At 42.8% G+C, this 17711-nt stretch overlaps 1 protein-coding gene across 1 annotated transcript in view; it reads right to left on the minus strand.

Moving 5' to 3' along the window:
- LOC111976887 (DALR anticodon-binding domain-containing protein 3-like) overlaps positions 1–17711 on the minus strand; it is a 45477-nt gene that overhangs the window by 26765 nt on the left and 1001 nt on the right. The window contains exons 2-5 of the mRNA XM_024006035.2: positions 15830–16109; positions 13807–14109; positions 12004–12062; positions 11776–11877 (exon numbers count right to left, since the gene is read on the minus strand). Coding sequence (XP_023861803.1) covers positions 11776–11877; positions 12004–12062; positions 13807–14109; positions 15830–16109 — 744 coding nt within the window. The remainder of the gene's footprint in view (positions 1–11775; positions 11878–12003; positions 12063–13806; positions 14110–15829; positions 16110–17711) is intronic.

Consider the following 17711-nt stretch of genomic DNA (forward strand, 5'->3'; position numbering starts at 1 on the left):
AGGATCGGTACATCCGAACATTACACCTGCGGGACAAGTACAGGATGGCAACGACTGAGGGCTTGTAGGCCTGCTGTAAGGCAGGTCCTCACCAGACATCACCGGCAACAACGTCGCCTATGGTCACAAACCCACCGCCGCTGAACCAGACAGGACTGGCAAAAAGTACTCTTCACTGACGAGTCGCGGTTTTGTCTCCACCAGGGGTGATGGTCGGACTCGGGTTTTCGTCGAAGATGAGCGTTCCACCGAGGCCTGTAACTTGGAGCGGATCGATTTGGAGGTGGAGGTCCGTCATGGTCTGGGCAGTGTTTCACAGCATCATCGGACTGAGCTTGTTGTCATTGCAGGCAATATTCAACGCTGTGCGTTACAGGGAAGACATCCTCCTCTCTCATGTGGTACCCTTCCTGCAGGCTCATCCTGACATGACCCTCCAGCATGACAATCTGCACCAGCCATACTCTCGTTCTGTGCTGATTTCCTGCAAGACAGAATGTCAGTGTTCTGCCATGCCAGCGAAGAGCCTGGATCTTAATCCCATTGAGCAAGTCTGGGACCTGTTGGATCGGAGGGTGAGGGCTGGGGCCATTCCCCCCAGAAATGTCAGGGAACTTGCAGGTGGCTTGGTGGAAAAGTGTGGTAACAAATCACAGCAAGAACTGGCAAATCTGGTGCAGTCCATGAGGAGGAGATGCACTGCAGTACTTAATGCAGCTGGTGGCCACACCAGATACTGACTGTTACTTTTGATTTGGACCCCCTTTGTTCAGGGACACATTACTCCATTTCTGTTAGTCACATGTCTGTGGAATTTGTTCAGTTTATGCCTCAGTTGTTGAAACTTATGTTCATTCAAATATTTACACGTTAAGTTTGCTGAAAATAAACACAGTTCACAGTGAGAGGACGTTTCTTTTTTTGCTGAGTTTATAACTCACCGGTAGAGATAGGATTCTGATTATTAGTTACGTAATCAGATCCTTTTATGACTAATGGACTAACGTAAGACATTACTTTCTAAAATTGGATAATATTATTACAGGTGCTTTAAGTAACAAGTGCGTTAATTTCAGAATCATATCTCTACTGGTGTATCAGTTTAAAAAGCCTCGTCTCTACTGAATTAAAGCTGAAAATAATTTTACTGTTAAATAAATTGATTGCACAAAGTGGCATGGGCCATATTATGTTCTGAAACGATGTTGTCACAGGAAGTAAATTCATAGTGGTTATGCCAGTCTAATGTTATTATCTATTTGACGGTTTATTTCATTTCAAGGCTGCAAGTAAACGTGTATTGTAGACTATAGTCCAGGCCAGAGGTGTGACCAAGTCACTATCATTCGAGTCACAAGCAAGTCTCAAGGTCAAAGTCTCATGTCGAGTCCCAAGTAGAACCGGTCGAGTCAAGTCCAAGTTGTGCATTCTAAGCAAGTCAAGTCCAGTCCAGTCGTAACAAGTTGTCTGAAATAATTTATTGAGGCTACCAGACAGACCTTTTCATTAGGTAATAATACATTTTAACAATCAAGCAATTTTGACATACCAAAAGACCAGTAGACCTATGCTAGTAATTGTTACTTGATGCACCATTGCTGGTGAGCTTGCAAAGTAAATGGTTCATATTCTTCATCACCAAACAATTTTTGGAGCTACATACTCATTTATGGCAATCCTCTCTCCCTACAATTTGGCGTTTGCGCTGCACCCGGTCCTATAGCTGTACAGCAAATCAGCAATCTGTTNCTGTACAGCAAATCAGCAATCTGTTTGCTTGCGCAGTGGTTTTCAAACTTTGACCCGTGACCTCCAAAAAGGAGTGGTTCAAAGCTTGCGACCCTAGCCAGAGTGTTGTCACACTTTTCCCTATCCCTAGTAAACACAGCTGAATAAACTAATTGCATTCTAAACTGAAGATCATGAATAGTTGATTATTGGAGTCAGGTGTGTTAGCTGGGGCTGGGGAAAACGTGTGACACCAATCAAACCCCCGAGGACTGGAGTTGCCCGTCCCTTGCCCTACCTGTATGCAGCCTAGGTTGCAGGATTGGATGGAAAGCATGATCTGTCTCTGTAGCCTTTTTCTTCCTCACAAAATGTCCTAATTAATTTGCCAGAATATGTTACATCTTCATCCCATAAGGATTGAAGGTAGTGCAATGTTCCAGCTACCTTCAGACATATAACCAGTACCATCACTGAGGTATATAACCCACCCAAACTAGACCTTTCGGAAATATGAACATTATAAATGAAATCACCAGGTAGCCTACTGTTGTGGCAAAGATGCATCCGTAGCAGATTGTTAAACACTAAGGTGAATTCAGAATAAGTGGGACACTTTTTGCATTAGCCCAACATGATACATTTCTGAAAGTTGTTTCCTAATCACACACAAAAAAATATGTTTAATATCATATTCACAGGAGGTATGACACACCCATCTGTACACTGAGTCAAAACCATATTTTCAGTTTGCATTTGGTAGACTGGGACAGCAGGTTAGATAAACGGGGACACCATTATTATAGTCCTAATTGTACCCCAATGAAAATTAAATTAAATTTTGTGTGATTTGGAAACATCTGAGGATTTCAGAAATGCATCATGTATTGGGATCATATGTTGGATAGATGTCTGAAGAGGTTACAGAATACTTAAATGCAAAAAGTGTCCCACTTTCTGAATTCCCTCAAATAACAGTGTTCATAACGGCACTACATTAACAAATTAAGAGGTCAGTATTTTCCCCAAGCKCTGTTTAGAGTCATTTTCAGCCAGGTATTTTAGTTTAGTTTTTTGATGGTACAGTGATYCCCTACACTATTCAGCGYATGTTTKCTCACAAACTGAAATTGAGCAAATAGTGTAGAAGTTTAGCAAACAGGAAATGACAGAGCAATTTCCACTAGATAACACAGCCACAAAGTCTGAACAGCTTTTTCCGTTTTACAACAGATGCTACTTAGCCGGGAGAAATCAATAGGAGAATATCACAGCCAATCACAACACTAAGGGTAAGTAATACTGTGAAACACTATCATTCCACTATTAATGTCAGATATATTAGACATTGTTTAAATTACAATGCAAAAATAAAATAAAAATCCTATGTGTAGCACCAGAAAAAAGTCTGCAGAGCCCCCTCCCGCTAGAATGAACAAATGCATCTTCTAGCAATCTATTGACAGGACTGGCACCTCTCAGTCACAAAGTGAGCAATGTACCGCCTCTCGATACCTGGGTGTGTGTGTGTGTGTGTCGTGTGAGCTGTAGTTGAAGTCTAATTTCTACACGGAGAGCATTCATTTGCACGTCCCATATAATGTGTTAACGATGAGTCGAAATCCACATAGCCTATTGTTTTCAGGCACATTCATATATTTTCTTTCGAGAGCAGGGTCCAACATTAATGATGGCCCGCACGGGCCAGTAAAAGCGTGAATCTCATCAGTCACTGACCCGATCGGGACCGTGGTGCTGCTTGAATGAACTGCCAATCATATTGCTCAAATACAAAATGGCATGACATTTACATGTGTAGTCTTGAAATGGTAGACTGCGGCAGAGCAGGCAAATTTTGAACTGGAATGCAAACATTTCGCTGTGTATTTCATATGGAATAAATGCATTAAAATTTACCTGAGACCACCAAAACAGAGCTTGTTTGTCAAAAAATCCCATGGCCCGGGGGATCCTGGCTGGCTACTCCATGTTCTTGTGGTAATCTCTCTTTCCTCCACTTTAGCTATGGCTGGTACAGCAGGACAACTAAAAAATACTGAATTACAAAATGTAAACATAATATTGGCAACTTTATGTATTTTGATGCACCAGTACATAGTATGTACATTTACATCAATTTGGCACAGTGCATTATAACCCTAACATCAAAACAGAAGAAAGCTGTCACTGATCCTTACTGTGTGCTACACAGGGAAACCAAGATTCAATTTCCTGTTTGAAGCTTGCTCTGCCCCCTCTATAATGTCAGACTAATGAAGTGATGCAATTTTGATGATGTGGTTTCTCTGCAAGGGCTTAGTAACCACCGTTTAGATTTTCTCTTGTCAGATCAAGAAATAAACGTCTCAGTTTATATAATGTCCCACTATTTCTGAATTCACCCTACTTTATAGGGACAATATTTAGTCAAGTCAAGACGTGCAACTTTTTTGTTCTGAAGCACAAATTAGATTTTTTGAAACAAGAATTTGGTGCAATGCCGTAGGCCTAGGTTAGTGACCAGATTGAATAAGCAAAAGGTATAATACAAATGGTTGGCTATATGTAGCCTATTAAAATATGTAGAAAAATATAGATTTTTCCCCATTCAGTTTCACACTGGCAGCCCCCAAAACCTCACTGCGCTAACTCACCCGACCTGTGTCGATTGACAATTTTCTGGTCCAATCAGAGGTCTGAGTGTGTGTTTCACTAGCCAATCAGTATTTTTGCAAGTGCGGTACTGGCTGCATTCGAAACATGTAAAATACACACCCTCTCCCCTCAGCCCTCAAATTAAGTGAATATCATGACTTATGATGAGTTGACACTTGCAGGGCAAGGGAATAATGAATGCATTTTAAAATGGACCGCCCTTGCCCGGAAATGTGTCACTCGTTCGCCCCACGGTTGTGTTTTCAGTCATCATGGAACCACCGGTAGCTGTTGTGTGTGCTTTATATGCGTTAGAGTCAATTATGATTGTATTTCATATATTGGCTAGAAGACAACGCATTCGCAGACATCGAATGCTAAACATCCGGCGCCGAAAAGAGATGGCCGCCTCGCTTCGCGTTCCTTGGAAAATATGCAGTATTTTGTTTTTTTATGTGTTATTTCTTACATCGGTACCCCAGGTAATTCTTAGGTTTCATTACATACAGTCGGGAGGAACTACTGAATATACGATTAACGTCAACTCATCATCGTTCTACCAGGAATATGACTTTCCCGAAACGGATCCAGTGTTTTGCCTTCCACCCAATACAATGGATCTGATCCCAGCCGGCGACCCTGTGCGACGCCGAAAAAGGGGCAAACGAGGCGGTCTCGTGGTCAGGCTTCGGAGAGGGCACATCGCGCTCCACTCCCTAGCATACTACTCGCCAATGTCCAGTCTCTTGACAATAAGGTTGACGAAATCCGAGCACGGGTAGCATCCAGAGAGACATCAGGGTTGCAACGTGCTCTGCTTCACGGAAATGGCTAACTCAAGAGACGCTAACGGAGTCGGTGCAGCCAGCTGGTTTCTTCATGCATCGCGCCGACAGAAACAAACATTTTCCGGTAAGAAGAGGGGCGGGGGGTATGCCTTATGATTAACGAGACGTGGTGTGATCATCATAACAACACACAGGAACTCAAGTCATTCTGTTCACCTGATCTAGAACTCCTCACAATCAAATGTCGACCGCATTATCTACCAAGGGAATTCTTTCAATCATAATCACAGCCGTATATATTCCCCCAAGCAGACACATCGATGGCCCTGAACGAACTTTATCTGACTCTTTGTAAACTGGAAACCAACACCCTGAGGCTGCATTCATCGTAGCTGGGGATTTTAACAAGGCTAATCTAAAAACAAAACTCCCTAAATTCTATCAGCATATCGATTGTGCTACCAGGGCTGGAAAACCCTAGATCATTGTTTATACTAATTTCCGCGACGCATATAAGGCCCTCCCCCCCCCTTTCGGAAAAGCTGACCACGACTCCATTTTGTTGATTCCAGCCTACAAACAGAAACTCAAACAACAAGCTCCCGCGCTCAGTCTGTTCAACGCTGGTCGCGACCAATCTGAATCCACGCTTCAAGACTGCTTCGATCACGCGGATTGGAATATGTTCGCATTGCGTCAACAACAATATTGACGAATATGCTGATTCGGTGAGCGAGTTCATTAGGAAGTGCATTGACGATGTCGTACCCACAGCAACGATTAAAACATTCCCAAACCAGAAACCGTGGATTGACGGGCAGCATTCGCGTGAAACTGAAAGCGCGAACCGCTGCTTTTAACCAGGGCAAGGTGACCGGAAGCATGACCGAATACAAACAGTGTAGCTATTCTCTCCGCAAGGCAATCAAACAGGCTAAGTCCCAGTACAGAGACAAAATCGAGTCGCAATTCAACAGCTCAGACACAAGAGGTATGTGGCAGGGTCTACAGTCAATCACGGATTACAAAAAGAAAACCAGCCCCGTCGCGGACAAGGATGTCTTGCTCCCAGACAGGCTAAACAACTTTTTTGCCCGCTTTGAGGACAATACAGTGCCACTGACACGGCCCCTACCAAAACCTGCGGGCTCTCCTTCACTGCAGCCGAGGTGAGTAAAACATTTAAACGTGTTAACCCTCGCAAGGCTGCAGGCCCAGACGGCATTCCCAGCCGCGTCCTCAGAGCATGCGCAAGACCAGCTGGCTGTTGTGTTTACGGACATATTCAATCAATCCTTATCCCAGTCTGCTGTTCCCACATGCTTCAAGAGGGCCACCATTGTTCCTGTTCCCAAGAAAGCTAAGGTAACTGAGCTAAAGACTACGCCCGTAGCACTCACTTCCGTCATCATGAAGTGCTTTGAGAGACTAGTCAAGGACCATATCACCTCCACCCTACCGGACACCCTAGACCCACTCCAATTTGCTTACCAACCCAATAGGTCCACAGACGATGCAATCGCAACCACACTGCACACTGCCCTAACCCATCTGGACAGAGGAATACCCATGTGAGAATGCTGTTCATCGATTACAGCTCAGCATTTAACACCATAGTACCCTCCAAACTCGTCATCAAGCTCGAGACCCTGGGTCTCGACCCCGCCCTGTGCAACTGGGTCCTGGACTTCCTGACGGGCCGCCCCCAGGTGGTGAGGGTAGGTAACAACATCTCCACCCCGCTGATCCTCAACACTGGGGCCCCACAAGGGTGCGTTCTGAGCCCTCTCCTGTACTCCCTGTTCACCCACGACTGCGTGGCCATGCACGCCTCCAACTCAATCATCAAGTTTGCGGATGACACTACAGTGGTAGGCTTGATTACCAACAACGGACGAGACGGCCTACAGGGAGGAGTGGAGGGCCCTCGGAGTGTGGTGTCAGGAAAATAACCTCACACTCAACGTCAACAAAACAAAGGAGATGATTGTGGACTTCAGGAAAACAGCAGAGGGAGCACCCCCCATCCACATCGACGGGTCCAGTAGTGGAGAAGGTGGAAAGTTTTAAGTTCCTCGGTGTACACATCACGGACAAACTGAATTGGTCCACCCACAACAGACAGCGTTGTGAAGAAGGCGCAGCAGCGCCTCTTCAACTCAGGAGGCTGAAGAAATTCGGCTTGTCACCAAAAGCACTCACAAACTTCTACAGATGCACAATCGAGAGCATCCTGTTGGGCTGTATCACCGCCTGGTACGGCAACTGCTCCGCCCACAACGTAAGGCTCTCCAGAGGGTAGTGAGGTCTGCAGAACGCATCACCGGGGGCAAACTACCTGCCCTCCAGGACACTACACCACCCGATGTCACAGGAAGGCCATAAAGATCATCAAGGACAACAACCACCCAAGCCACTGCCTGTTCACCCCGCTATCATCCAGAAGGCGAGGTCAGTACAGGTGCATCAAAGCAGGGACCGAGAGACTGAAAAACAGCTTCTATCTCAAGGCCATCAGACTGTTAAACAGCCACCACTAACATTTAGCGGCCGCTGCCAACATACTGACTCAACTCCAGCCACTTTAAAAATGGGAATTGATGGAAATTATGTAAAATGTACCACTAGCCACTTTAAACAATGCCACTTAATATAATGTTACATATCCTACATTACCCATCTCATATGTATATACTGTACTCTATATCATCTACTGCATCTTGCCATCTTTATGTAATACATGTACCACTAGCCACTTTAAACTATGCCACTTTATGTTTACATACCCTACGTACTCATCTCATATGTATATACCGTACTCTATACCATCTACTGCATCTTGCCATGCCGTTCTGTACCACCACTCATTCATATATCTTTATGTACATATTCTTTATCCTTAACACTTGTGTGTGTGTAATAAGGTAGTATGTGGAATTGTTAGGTTAGATTACTTGTTGGTTATTACTGCATTGTCGGAACTAGAAGCACAAGCATTTCGCTACACTCGCATTAACATCTGCTAACCATGTGTATGTGACTAATAAAATTTGATTTGATTTTTTATCTGACGATATCAGGTAAATCGAAAATGACAATGTAGAAGTGTGATGTCAGGGAAAGTTGTATGCACTAGCTAATGTTTCCAAAAGCTAACCAAACAAAAACATCATTACTTTCACGATACACGTTTGTGCTGTCATGTGCAGTATTAGCACAGTTTCTAACTTATTTACATTTGTTTTTACTTGTAGTTGTATGTTGACTTCTCCATATTGATGTTGGTTTTACATTTTGGCTGACTTTTCTTAGCGAATGTACAATCGTCGCAAATTGAATTATGGGGCGTTACAGGCCCCGGAGTGAACAGGATTGTAAACTCACAAACTCTATCAAAAACGAGGGCTGAGGGGCTTAGGTTGCCAACTTCCTTTACTTGGCTAATCGTTTGGACCGTTGGCAAAGATGGCCCTGGCGATTCCCCCAAGGGCATAAGGCGAGGGTAAGAGGAGGAGGGTGTGTCTTATGTGTTTGAAACGCAGCCATTGTCACGGCCTGCGTGGAGAATAATCCACTTAGATTCTGTGCCACAAAATGAGTGACTAAACGTTAAAAAACCTGGCCAAATACTTTCAAGTCATCAGTCTCAAGTCAAAGTCGAGTCCCGAGTTTTAGGCTCCAAATCAAGTCTCAGGTTTTAAAAAAGTATATCAACTCGAGTCAGACTCCAGTCCAAGTCATGTGACTTGAGTCCACACCTCTGGTACAGGCTCTCTCGGAAAGGTTTGGAAAAAAATCTGTCACAAGTGTTGGTGTTTTAAAAGTATACAAGCTGTTGTCACAGTGAGGCCTGATCACACTTTGAATCATTCCAAGAAGAATGAAAATAACTCCAAATTTAGAGGTGGCCTTGTTCTGTCTGACAATATTTTTATACATTGTCAAATTGTGAATGAAGAGACTGATGAACAGCATGGAATTGACAGAGGCAGGGAAAACGGAACACACTCTTATTTTGTATTTTTACCAAAATGCGACTTTTTGAGAATCCTCCCACAGTCACATGCAAGTAAGACATTTTGATTTCTATATATGATTACAAAGAGCAGATACTGAGCTTTTCAAAACCCTTACATTTGCTAAACAACAAAAAACTAAATACTCTTTCAAAATAACACTTCTTCTTGGGATAACCGCAAGTCCATCCATTTCTCAAGTGAGCATTSGCAAGACAAGTATATTCTATTTCGATTGTATTCCATTATATTCTTACTATATACACAGTATACTGAGTGTACAAAACATTAAGAAAACTTTCCTAATATTCAGTTGCACCCCCGCTTTTATCCTCAGACGAGTCCATTTTCCGGGGCATGGACTCAACAAGGTGTCGAAAGCATTCCACACAGATGCAGGCCCATGTTGACCAATGTTTTTCACTGTTGTGTCAAGTTAGCTGGATGTCCTTTGGGTGGTGAACCAGTCTTAATATACACGGGAAATCGTTGAGCGTGAAAAATCCAGCAGCGTTGAAATTGTTGATACAAACTGGTGCGCCTGGCACCTACTACCATACCCCGTTCAAAGGCACTTAAATATTTTGTCTTGCCCATTCACCCTCTGAATGGCACACAGACAATCCATGTCTCAATTGTCTCAAGGCCTAGAAATCCTTCTTTACCCGGCTCCTCCCCTTAATCTACACTGATTGGTATTCATCACGGCTACTCTAGTGTTAAATCATTAAAATGCTTTGATGTCTGTCCTATCATTAGTATTGTATCCTCTGCATTATTAAATCGGTGACCAACATACCTTGTTGGCAAGTGGGATTTGATGGTGTTTGTAATTTAACTTGTTATGGCTGCAGGGGGCGTATTGAAAAACTGGAAAATATGTGCAAATTTTCAAACGGCCTCTTAATCAATTTTTGCTCTTACAATATGCATATTGTTTATTACTATTGGATAGAAAACAGTCTCTAGTTTCTAAAACCGTTTTAATTATTTCTCTAAGTGGAACAGAACTATTTTTACAGTCCATTTCCTATCCGGAAGTGAGATTTCCAAAAATCGATGTCGCTCTTCGAGCTTGTCTATAAAAGGGCATGTCACTTAGACTGTAGAAACACGTCATACGCCTTCCTCTGTGTGTCATGCGGAAGTGAGAGTTGAAATCAGTTGATTATCTCGTCCTGTATTTGAACACAGCCTCTTTGATTGAGTGTTGCGCAGTTTATTTTTCTTTCTGGGCGCGAAGTAGCACCTGGACTCGGCTCCTGGAAAACACTCTGTAAAGGTGAATTGATCTCTGGCTTAGATTTTTTTGATACATGTCACAATATCATCCTAGTATGTTATTTCAATATACTCTTAATTATATTATTGAAATGTTTTTCTGGACTTTAGACGTGATGCGACGCAATAATTTTTTCAGATGGAAGGTTAGCGTCGCACTGCCAGTGTGCTTGCTAATTCAAGAGGGTATTTGTTCGTTCTGGATCGAAATAAAGACGTTTCTGAACAAAGGACCCCTTGGAGAACATTCTGATGGAAGATCCACAAAGATAAGGACCAATTTGGGATGCTTTTTCATATATCTGTTGAACTGTGCTAACGCTACCGTTTGACTAGAAATCAATGTTGCTGTGTGCTAGCTATTGTAGTAAGCTAATATAACGATATATTGTGTTTTCGCTGTAAAACACTTCAACAATCGGAAATATTGTCTGTATTCACAAGATATTTGTCTTTCATTAGCTATCCACCATATATTTGTCTGATGATTTATGATGAGTAATTAGGTAGTTGACGTTGGTGTCTATTTTCTCTGGCTACTCCCGTGCGATTTCTGACTGTAGCTATGATGGTAGCAGTAATGTAAAACTGATTTATAGCTAAAATATGCAATTTTTTTGAACAAAACATAGATTTATTGTGTAACATGTTATAGGACTGTCATCTGAGGTAGTTTTTTTCTAGGTTATTTAGGTGGTTCTAGGTAGTTAGGTTGGCTTGGGTGCATGCTACTTGCATCCTACTTGTGCTGTGAAAAATGTCTGTCCTCTTTTTTTATTTGGTGGTGAGCTAACATAAATATATGTGGTGTTTTCTCTGTAAAACATTTAAAAAATCGGACATGTTGGCTGGATTGACAAGATGTTTATCTTTCAAATGCTGTATTGGACTTGTTAATGTGTGAAAGTTAAATATTTAAAAAAAATAGATTTTGAATTTCGCGCCCTGCATTTGAGCTGGATGTTGTCATAGGTGTACCGGTGTCGGGCTGCAGCCATAACAGGATAAGGAGTAACATAACACATTACTTTGCACAGAAAGTAGTATTGTAATATGACACGTTATGTTGATTGAAAGTTACGAGCAATACGTCATATTTTACAAGTAACGAATCCCAACACTGATCATATGTGGTTGCAGCAAGGATAGGTTTATAAACTGATTTTGGATCAAAATCAGAGTAAAGTTGGAGCAACATAAACCAATTTCTTTTTCATTTACAAAAATTGGTGCACCTCTACTGGTTAGTCTGGGGAGGTACAGTTTGTCATTATGTGGTAGTTAATGCGTTGTTGTGTCAAACAAACCTGTGTCACTGTTGCACCACTTGATCTCCACAGCATTGCTATCTGCTGCTGACGGAACTCATACTGACAGGAAGTGACATGTACTGCGGTTGCCGTGGATACCTTGGTCAATAAGAGATGTGATAAACATGAGACCCTATACTGTTTAGTATTGTATGAACATACACAACATAGCAGCTATAGTAGTACTTGATGTTTAAAGTTTGGGGAGGAGAAAATGTTACTCACAGTGCAGCCTGCAGTAGCCCTGTCCAGTTGAGCCAGATGAGACACACTGTCCCTTTGCACTGAGGACAAATCAACAGGATTATGGGTTACAGACTGCTCCTATAGACTGTTAATCTCTGTAGATTTTACTTATCTAAACTACATTAAAGTAAGTTTCATATCTAAAGGTGACCTATAGGCCTAGCTCCSTGTGAAAGAAATCAATTTCATTGAGCAATTTGACCCTACACAGTGCATTCGGAAAGTATACCCTTTCTCCACATTTTGTTACGTTACAGCCCTATTCTAAAATTAATTGAATTGTTTTTTCCCCCCTCATCAATCTACACACAATACCCCATAATCCAAAGTGAAAACAGGTTTGTAGAAATCTTTGCAAATGTATTAAATTAAAAACAAATACCTTATTTACGTTCAGACCCTTTGCTATGAGACTCAACATTGAGCTCAGGTGCATCCTGTTTCCATTGATCATCCTTGAGATGTTTCTACAACTTGATTGGAGTCCACCTGTGGTAAATTCAATTGATTGTACATGATTTGGAAAGACAACACCTGTCTATATAAGGTCCCACAGTTAACAGTGGATGTCCGTAGAGCACCGAGACAGGATTGTGTCGAAGCACAGATCTGGGGAAGGGTACAAAAAATGTCTGCAGCATTGAAGGTCCCCAAGAACATAGTAGCCTTCATAATTCTTAAATGGAAGATGTTTGGAACCACGAAGACTCTTCCTAGAGCTGGCCGCCCAGCCAAACTGAGCAATCAGGGGAGAAGGGCCTTAGTCAGGGAAGTGACCAAGAACCTGATCGACACTCTGACAGACCAGAGTTCCTCTGTGGAGATGGGAGAACCTTCCAGAAGGACAACCATCTCTGCAGCACTCCACCAATCATACCTTTATGGTAGAGTGGCCAGACRGAAGCCACTCCTCAGTAAAAGGCACATGCCAGCCTGCTTGGAGTTTGTCAAAAGGCACCTAAAGGACTCTCAGACCATGAGAAACAAGATTCTCTGGTCTGATGAAACCAAGATTGAACTCTTTGGCATTCTAAGCATCACATCTGGAGGAAACCTGGCACCATCCCTATGGTGAAGCATGGTGGTGGCAGCATCATTTTGTGGGGATGTTTTTCAGCGACAGGGACTGGGAGACTAGTCAGGATCAAAGGAAAGATGTACAGAGAGATCCTTGATGAAAACCTGCTTCAGAGCACTCAGGACCTCAGACTAGGGTGAAGTATCACCTTTCAACAGGACAACGACCCTAAGCACACAGCCACCACAACGCGGAAGTGGCTTCGGGACAAGTCTGTGAATGTCCTTGAGTGGCACAGCCAGAGCCCGGACTTGAACCCGATCAAACATCTCTGGAGACCTGAAAATAGCTCTGCAGCGACTCTCCCCATCCAACTTGACAGAGCTTGAGAGGATCTGCAGAGAAGAATGAGAGAAACTCCCCAAATACAGGTGTGCCAAGCTTGAAGACTTGAGGCTGTAATAGCTGCTTCAACAAAGTACTGAGTAAAGGGTCTGAATACTTGTGATATTTCCGTTTAGTATTTTTAATACATTTGCAAAAATAATAAATTAAACTGTTTTCGCTTTATAGTGATGAGGTATTGTGTCTGGATTGATGAGGGGGGAAAACGATTTAATCATCCTTAGAATAAATCTAATGTAACAAAATGTGGAAAAAGTTAAGGGGTCTGAATACTTTCCCAATGCACTGTATGGGTTATTCATATGTTAAGACATTTATAACCAATCCCCAGGTCAAAAGGTCAATGTTGTTTGTCTCACCTGTACAGGTGCCCAGGCTGAGGTCATACCCTGGCAGCTGCTCCTCCTGAAACACCCTCTTCAAGTTCACCCTGAGCATCTCCTCTTTATCTCCATCCATATTCTTTCCTTCACTCTCTCTTCTTCCTCCATCTGTCTCCTCTCTTTCTCTGTAAGGGGAATTCTGTAAAGCCCCCAAAATGTTCTCCTCCCTCTCGTCATTGGTCCAGCTGATGGGCACTGTGGGCCAATCGATGCCAAGCAATCGGAGGAAGACAATGTCACTTTCCTCTGGAAGCACAGGGCAGCAGGACACAATAAACCTGAGAAAAACAGTGACGCCACTGACATATGATATAGTGGTAAAGCAACACGCTATATCTACGCAGTCTATCACATATTTATGTGCACTTAACATACAACTCAGCAGATACATACAGTACCAGTCAAACGTTTGGACACATCTAATCATTCAAGGGTTTTTCTTTATTTTTTACTATTTTCTACATTGTAGAATAATAGTGAAGACATCAAAACTACGAAATAACACATGGAATCATGTAGTTATCAAAGAAAGTGTTAAATCAAAATATATTTTATATGGGAGATTCTTCAAAGTTGCCACCCTTTGCCTTGATGACAGCTTTGCACACTTAGTATTCTCTCAACCAGCTTCACCTGGAATGTTTTTCCAAGTCTTGAAGGAGTTCCCACATATGCTGAGCACTTGTTGGCTGCTTTTACTTCACTCTGCGGTCTGACTCATCCCAAACCATCTCAATTTGGTTGAGGTCGGGAGAATGTGGAGGCCAAGTCATTTGATGCAGCACTCCATCACTCTCCTTCTTGGTCAAATAGCCCTTACACAGCCTGGAGGTGTGTTTTGGGTCATTGTCCTGTTGAAAAACGAATGATAGTCCCACAAAGCCCAAACCTGATGTGAGGGCGTATCGCTGCAGAATGCGGTGGTAGCCATGCTGGTTAAGTGTGCCTTGAATTCTAAATAAATCACTGACAGTGTCACCAGCAAAGCACACACACACCATCACACCTCCTCCTCCATGCTTTACGGTGGGAAATACACATGTGGAGATCATCCGTTCACCCACACCGTGTCTCACAAAGACACGGCGGTTCTAACCAAAAATCTCCAAGTTGGACTCCAGAACAAAGGACAAATTTCCACTGGTCTAATGTCCATTGCTCGTTTCTCATGGCCCAAGCARGTCTCTTCTTCTAATTGGTGTCCTTAATTAGTGGTTTCTTTGCAGCAATTTGACCATGAAGGCCTGATTCACACAGTCTCCTCTGAACAGTTGATGTTGAGATGTGTGTTACTTCATCTCTGTGAAGCATTTATTTGGGCTGCAATTTCTGAGGCTGGTAACTCTAATGAACTCATCCTCTGCAGCAGAGGCAACTCTGGGTATTCCATTCCTGTGGCGGTCCTCATGAGAGCCAGTTTTATCACAGAGCTTGATGTTTTTTGCGACTGCACTTAAAGTTTCTTCAAAGTTCTTGACATTTTCTGGATTGACTGATCTTAAAGTAATGGACTGTTGTTTCTCTTTAATTATTTGAGCTGTTCTTGCCATAGTATGGACTTCGTCTTTTACCAAATAGGGCCATCTTCTGTATACCACTTCTACCTTGTCACAACATTACTGATTGGCTGAAACGCATTAAGGAAAGAAAATCCACAAGTTAACAAGGCACACCTGTTAATTGAAATGCATTCCAGATGGCTACCTCATGAAGCTGGTTGAGAGAATGCCAAGAGTGTGCAAAGCTGTCATCAAGACAAAGGGTGGCTATTTGAAGAATCTCAAATATATTTAGATTTGTTTAACACGTTTCTGGTTACTACATTATTCCATATGTGTTATTTCATAGTTTTGATGTCTTCACTATTATTCTACAATGTAGAAAATTGTAAAAAGAAAATAAAAAAAACCTTGAATTAGTAGGTTTTCTAAAACTTTTCATCGGTAGTGTAGGCGTGTCCAAATTTGACATTATGGCAGAATAGTAATCTCCTTACTCACCCGTCTCCTCAGTAGCGCCCCTAAGTGGTCAGTCAGCAGCACAGTGCGTAGTTGCCCCAGCGTGAGGGTGTCAGGGGAGGGTAAATTTGGTTTGGGGTGCAGGGCGGGGCAGTTGAGCATCACACACCTCTGTCTCTGGCAAGGAGGCTTCAGGTATACCGACGCGTCACTCAGGACCTTCTGAAACGCCAGCAGTCCGGTCGACCGCACCCTCAGCCCCTCTCCCATGAGTTCCCCCCAGCCACAGGGAGAACCCCTGTCCCTCTCAGGGACGCCACTCTAACCATCACTGCTGGGAAACCTACACACAAACACATCGCACTTACAGTTGAAGTCTGAAATGTACATCCACTTAGCCAAACTATTTAAACTCTGTTTTTCAGAATTCCTGACATTTAATCCGAGTAAAAATTCCCTGTGTTAGGATCACCACTTTATTTTAAGAAGGAGAAATGTCAGAATATAGTAGAGAGAATGATTTATTTCAGCTTTTATTTCTTTCATCACACTCCCAGTGGGTCAGAAGTTTACATACACTCAATAAGTATTGGTAGCATTGCCTTTTAAATTGTTTAACTTGTGTCAAACGTTTTGGGTAGCCTTCCACAAGCTTCCCAGAATAAGTTGGGTGAATTTTGGCCCATTCCTCATGATAGAGCTGGTGTAACGGGGTCAGTTTGTAGGCCTCCTTGCTCGCACACGCTTTTTCAATTCTGCCCACAAATGTTCTATAGGATTGAGGTCAGGGCTGATGGGCACTCCAATACCTTGACTTTGTTGTCCTTAAGCCAGTTTGCCACAACTTTGGAAGTATGCTTGGGGTCATTGTCCATTTGGAAGACCCATTTGCGACCAAGCTTTAACTTCCTGACTGATGTCTTGAGATGTTGCTTCAATATATCCAATCATCATTTCCTCCTCATGATGCATCTATTTTGTGAAGTGCACCAGTCCCTCCTGCAGCAAAGCACCCCCACAACATGATGCTGCCACCCCCGTGCTTCACGGTTGGGATGGTGTTCTTCGGCTTGCAACCCCCCCTTTTTCCTACAAACATAATGGTCATTATGGCCAAACAGTTCTATTTTTGTTTCATCAGACCAGAGGACATTTCTCCAAAAAGTACAATCTTTGTCCCCATGTGCAGTTGCAAACCGTAGTCTGGCTTTTTTATGGCGGTTTTGGAGCAGTGGCTTCTTCCCTTGCCGAGCGGCCTTTCAGGTTATGTCGATATAGGACTCGTTTACTGTGGATATAGATACTTTTGTACCCATTTCCGCCAGCATCTTCACATGGTCCTTTGCTGTTGTTTTGGGATTGATTTGCACTTTTCGCACCAAAGTAAGTTTATCTCTAGGAGACAGAACGCGTCTCCTTCCTGAGCGGTATGACGGCTGCGTGGTCCCATGGTGTTATACTTGCATACTATTGTTTGTACAGATGAACGTGGTACCTTCAGGCATTTGGAAATTGCTCCCAAGGATGAACCAGACTTGTGGACGTCTACAGTTTGTTTTCTGAGGTCTTGGCTGATTTCTTTTGATTTTCCCATGATGTCAAGCACAGAGGCACTTGAGTTTGAAGGTAGGCCTTGAAATACATCCACTGGTACACCTCTAATTGACTCAAATTATGTCAATTAGCCTATCAGAAGCTTCTAAAGCCGTGACATCATTTTCTGGAATTTTCCAAGCTGTTTAAAGGCACAGTCAACTTAGTGTATGTAAACTTCTGACCCACTGGAATTGTGACAGATTAATTCACTTATAATTCACTGAGTCTGTAACCATTGTTGGAAAAATGACTTGTGTCATGCACAAAGTAGATGTCCTAACCGACTTGTCAAAACTATAGTTTGTTATTAACAAGAAATCGGTGGAG

Source organism: Salvelinus sp. IW2-2015, linkage group LG17 (assembly GCF_002910315.2).
Source record: "Salvelinus sp. IW2-2015 linkage group LG17, ASM291031v2, whole genome shotgun sequence".
Taxonomy (NCBI): Eukaryota; Metazoa; Chordata; class Actinopteri; order Salmoniformes; family Salmonidae; genus Salvelinus; species Salvelinus sp. IW2-2015.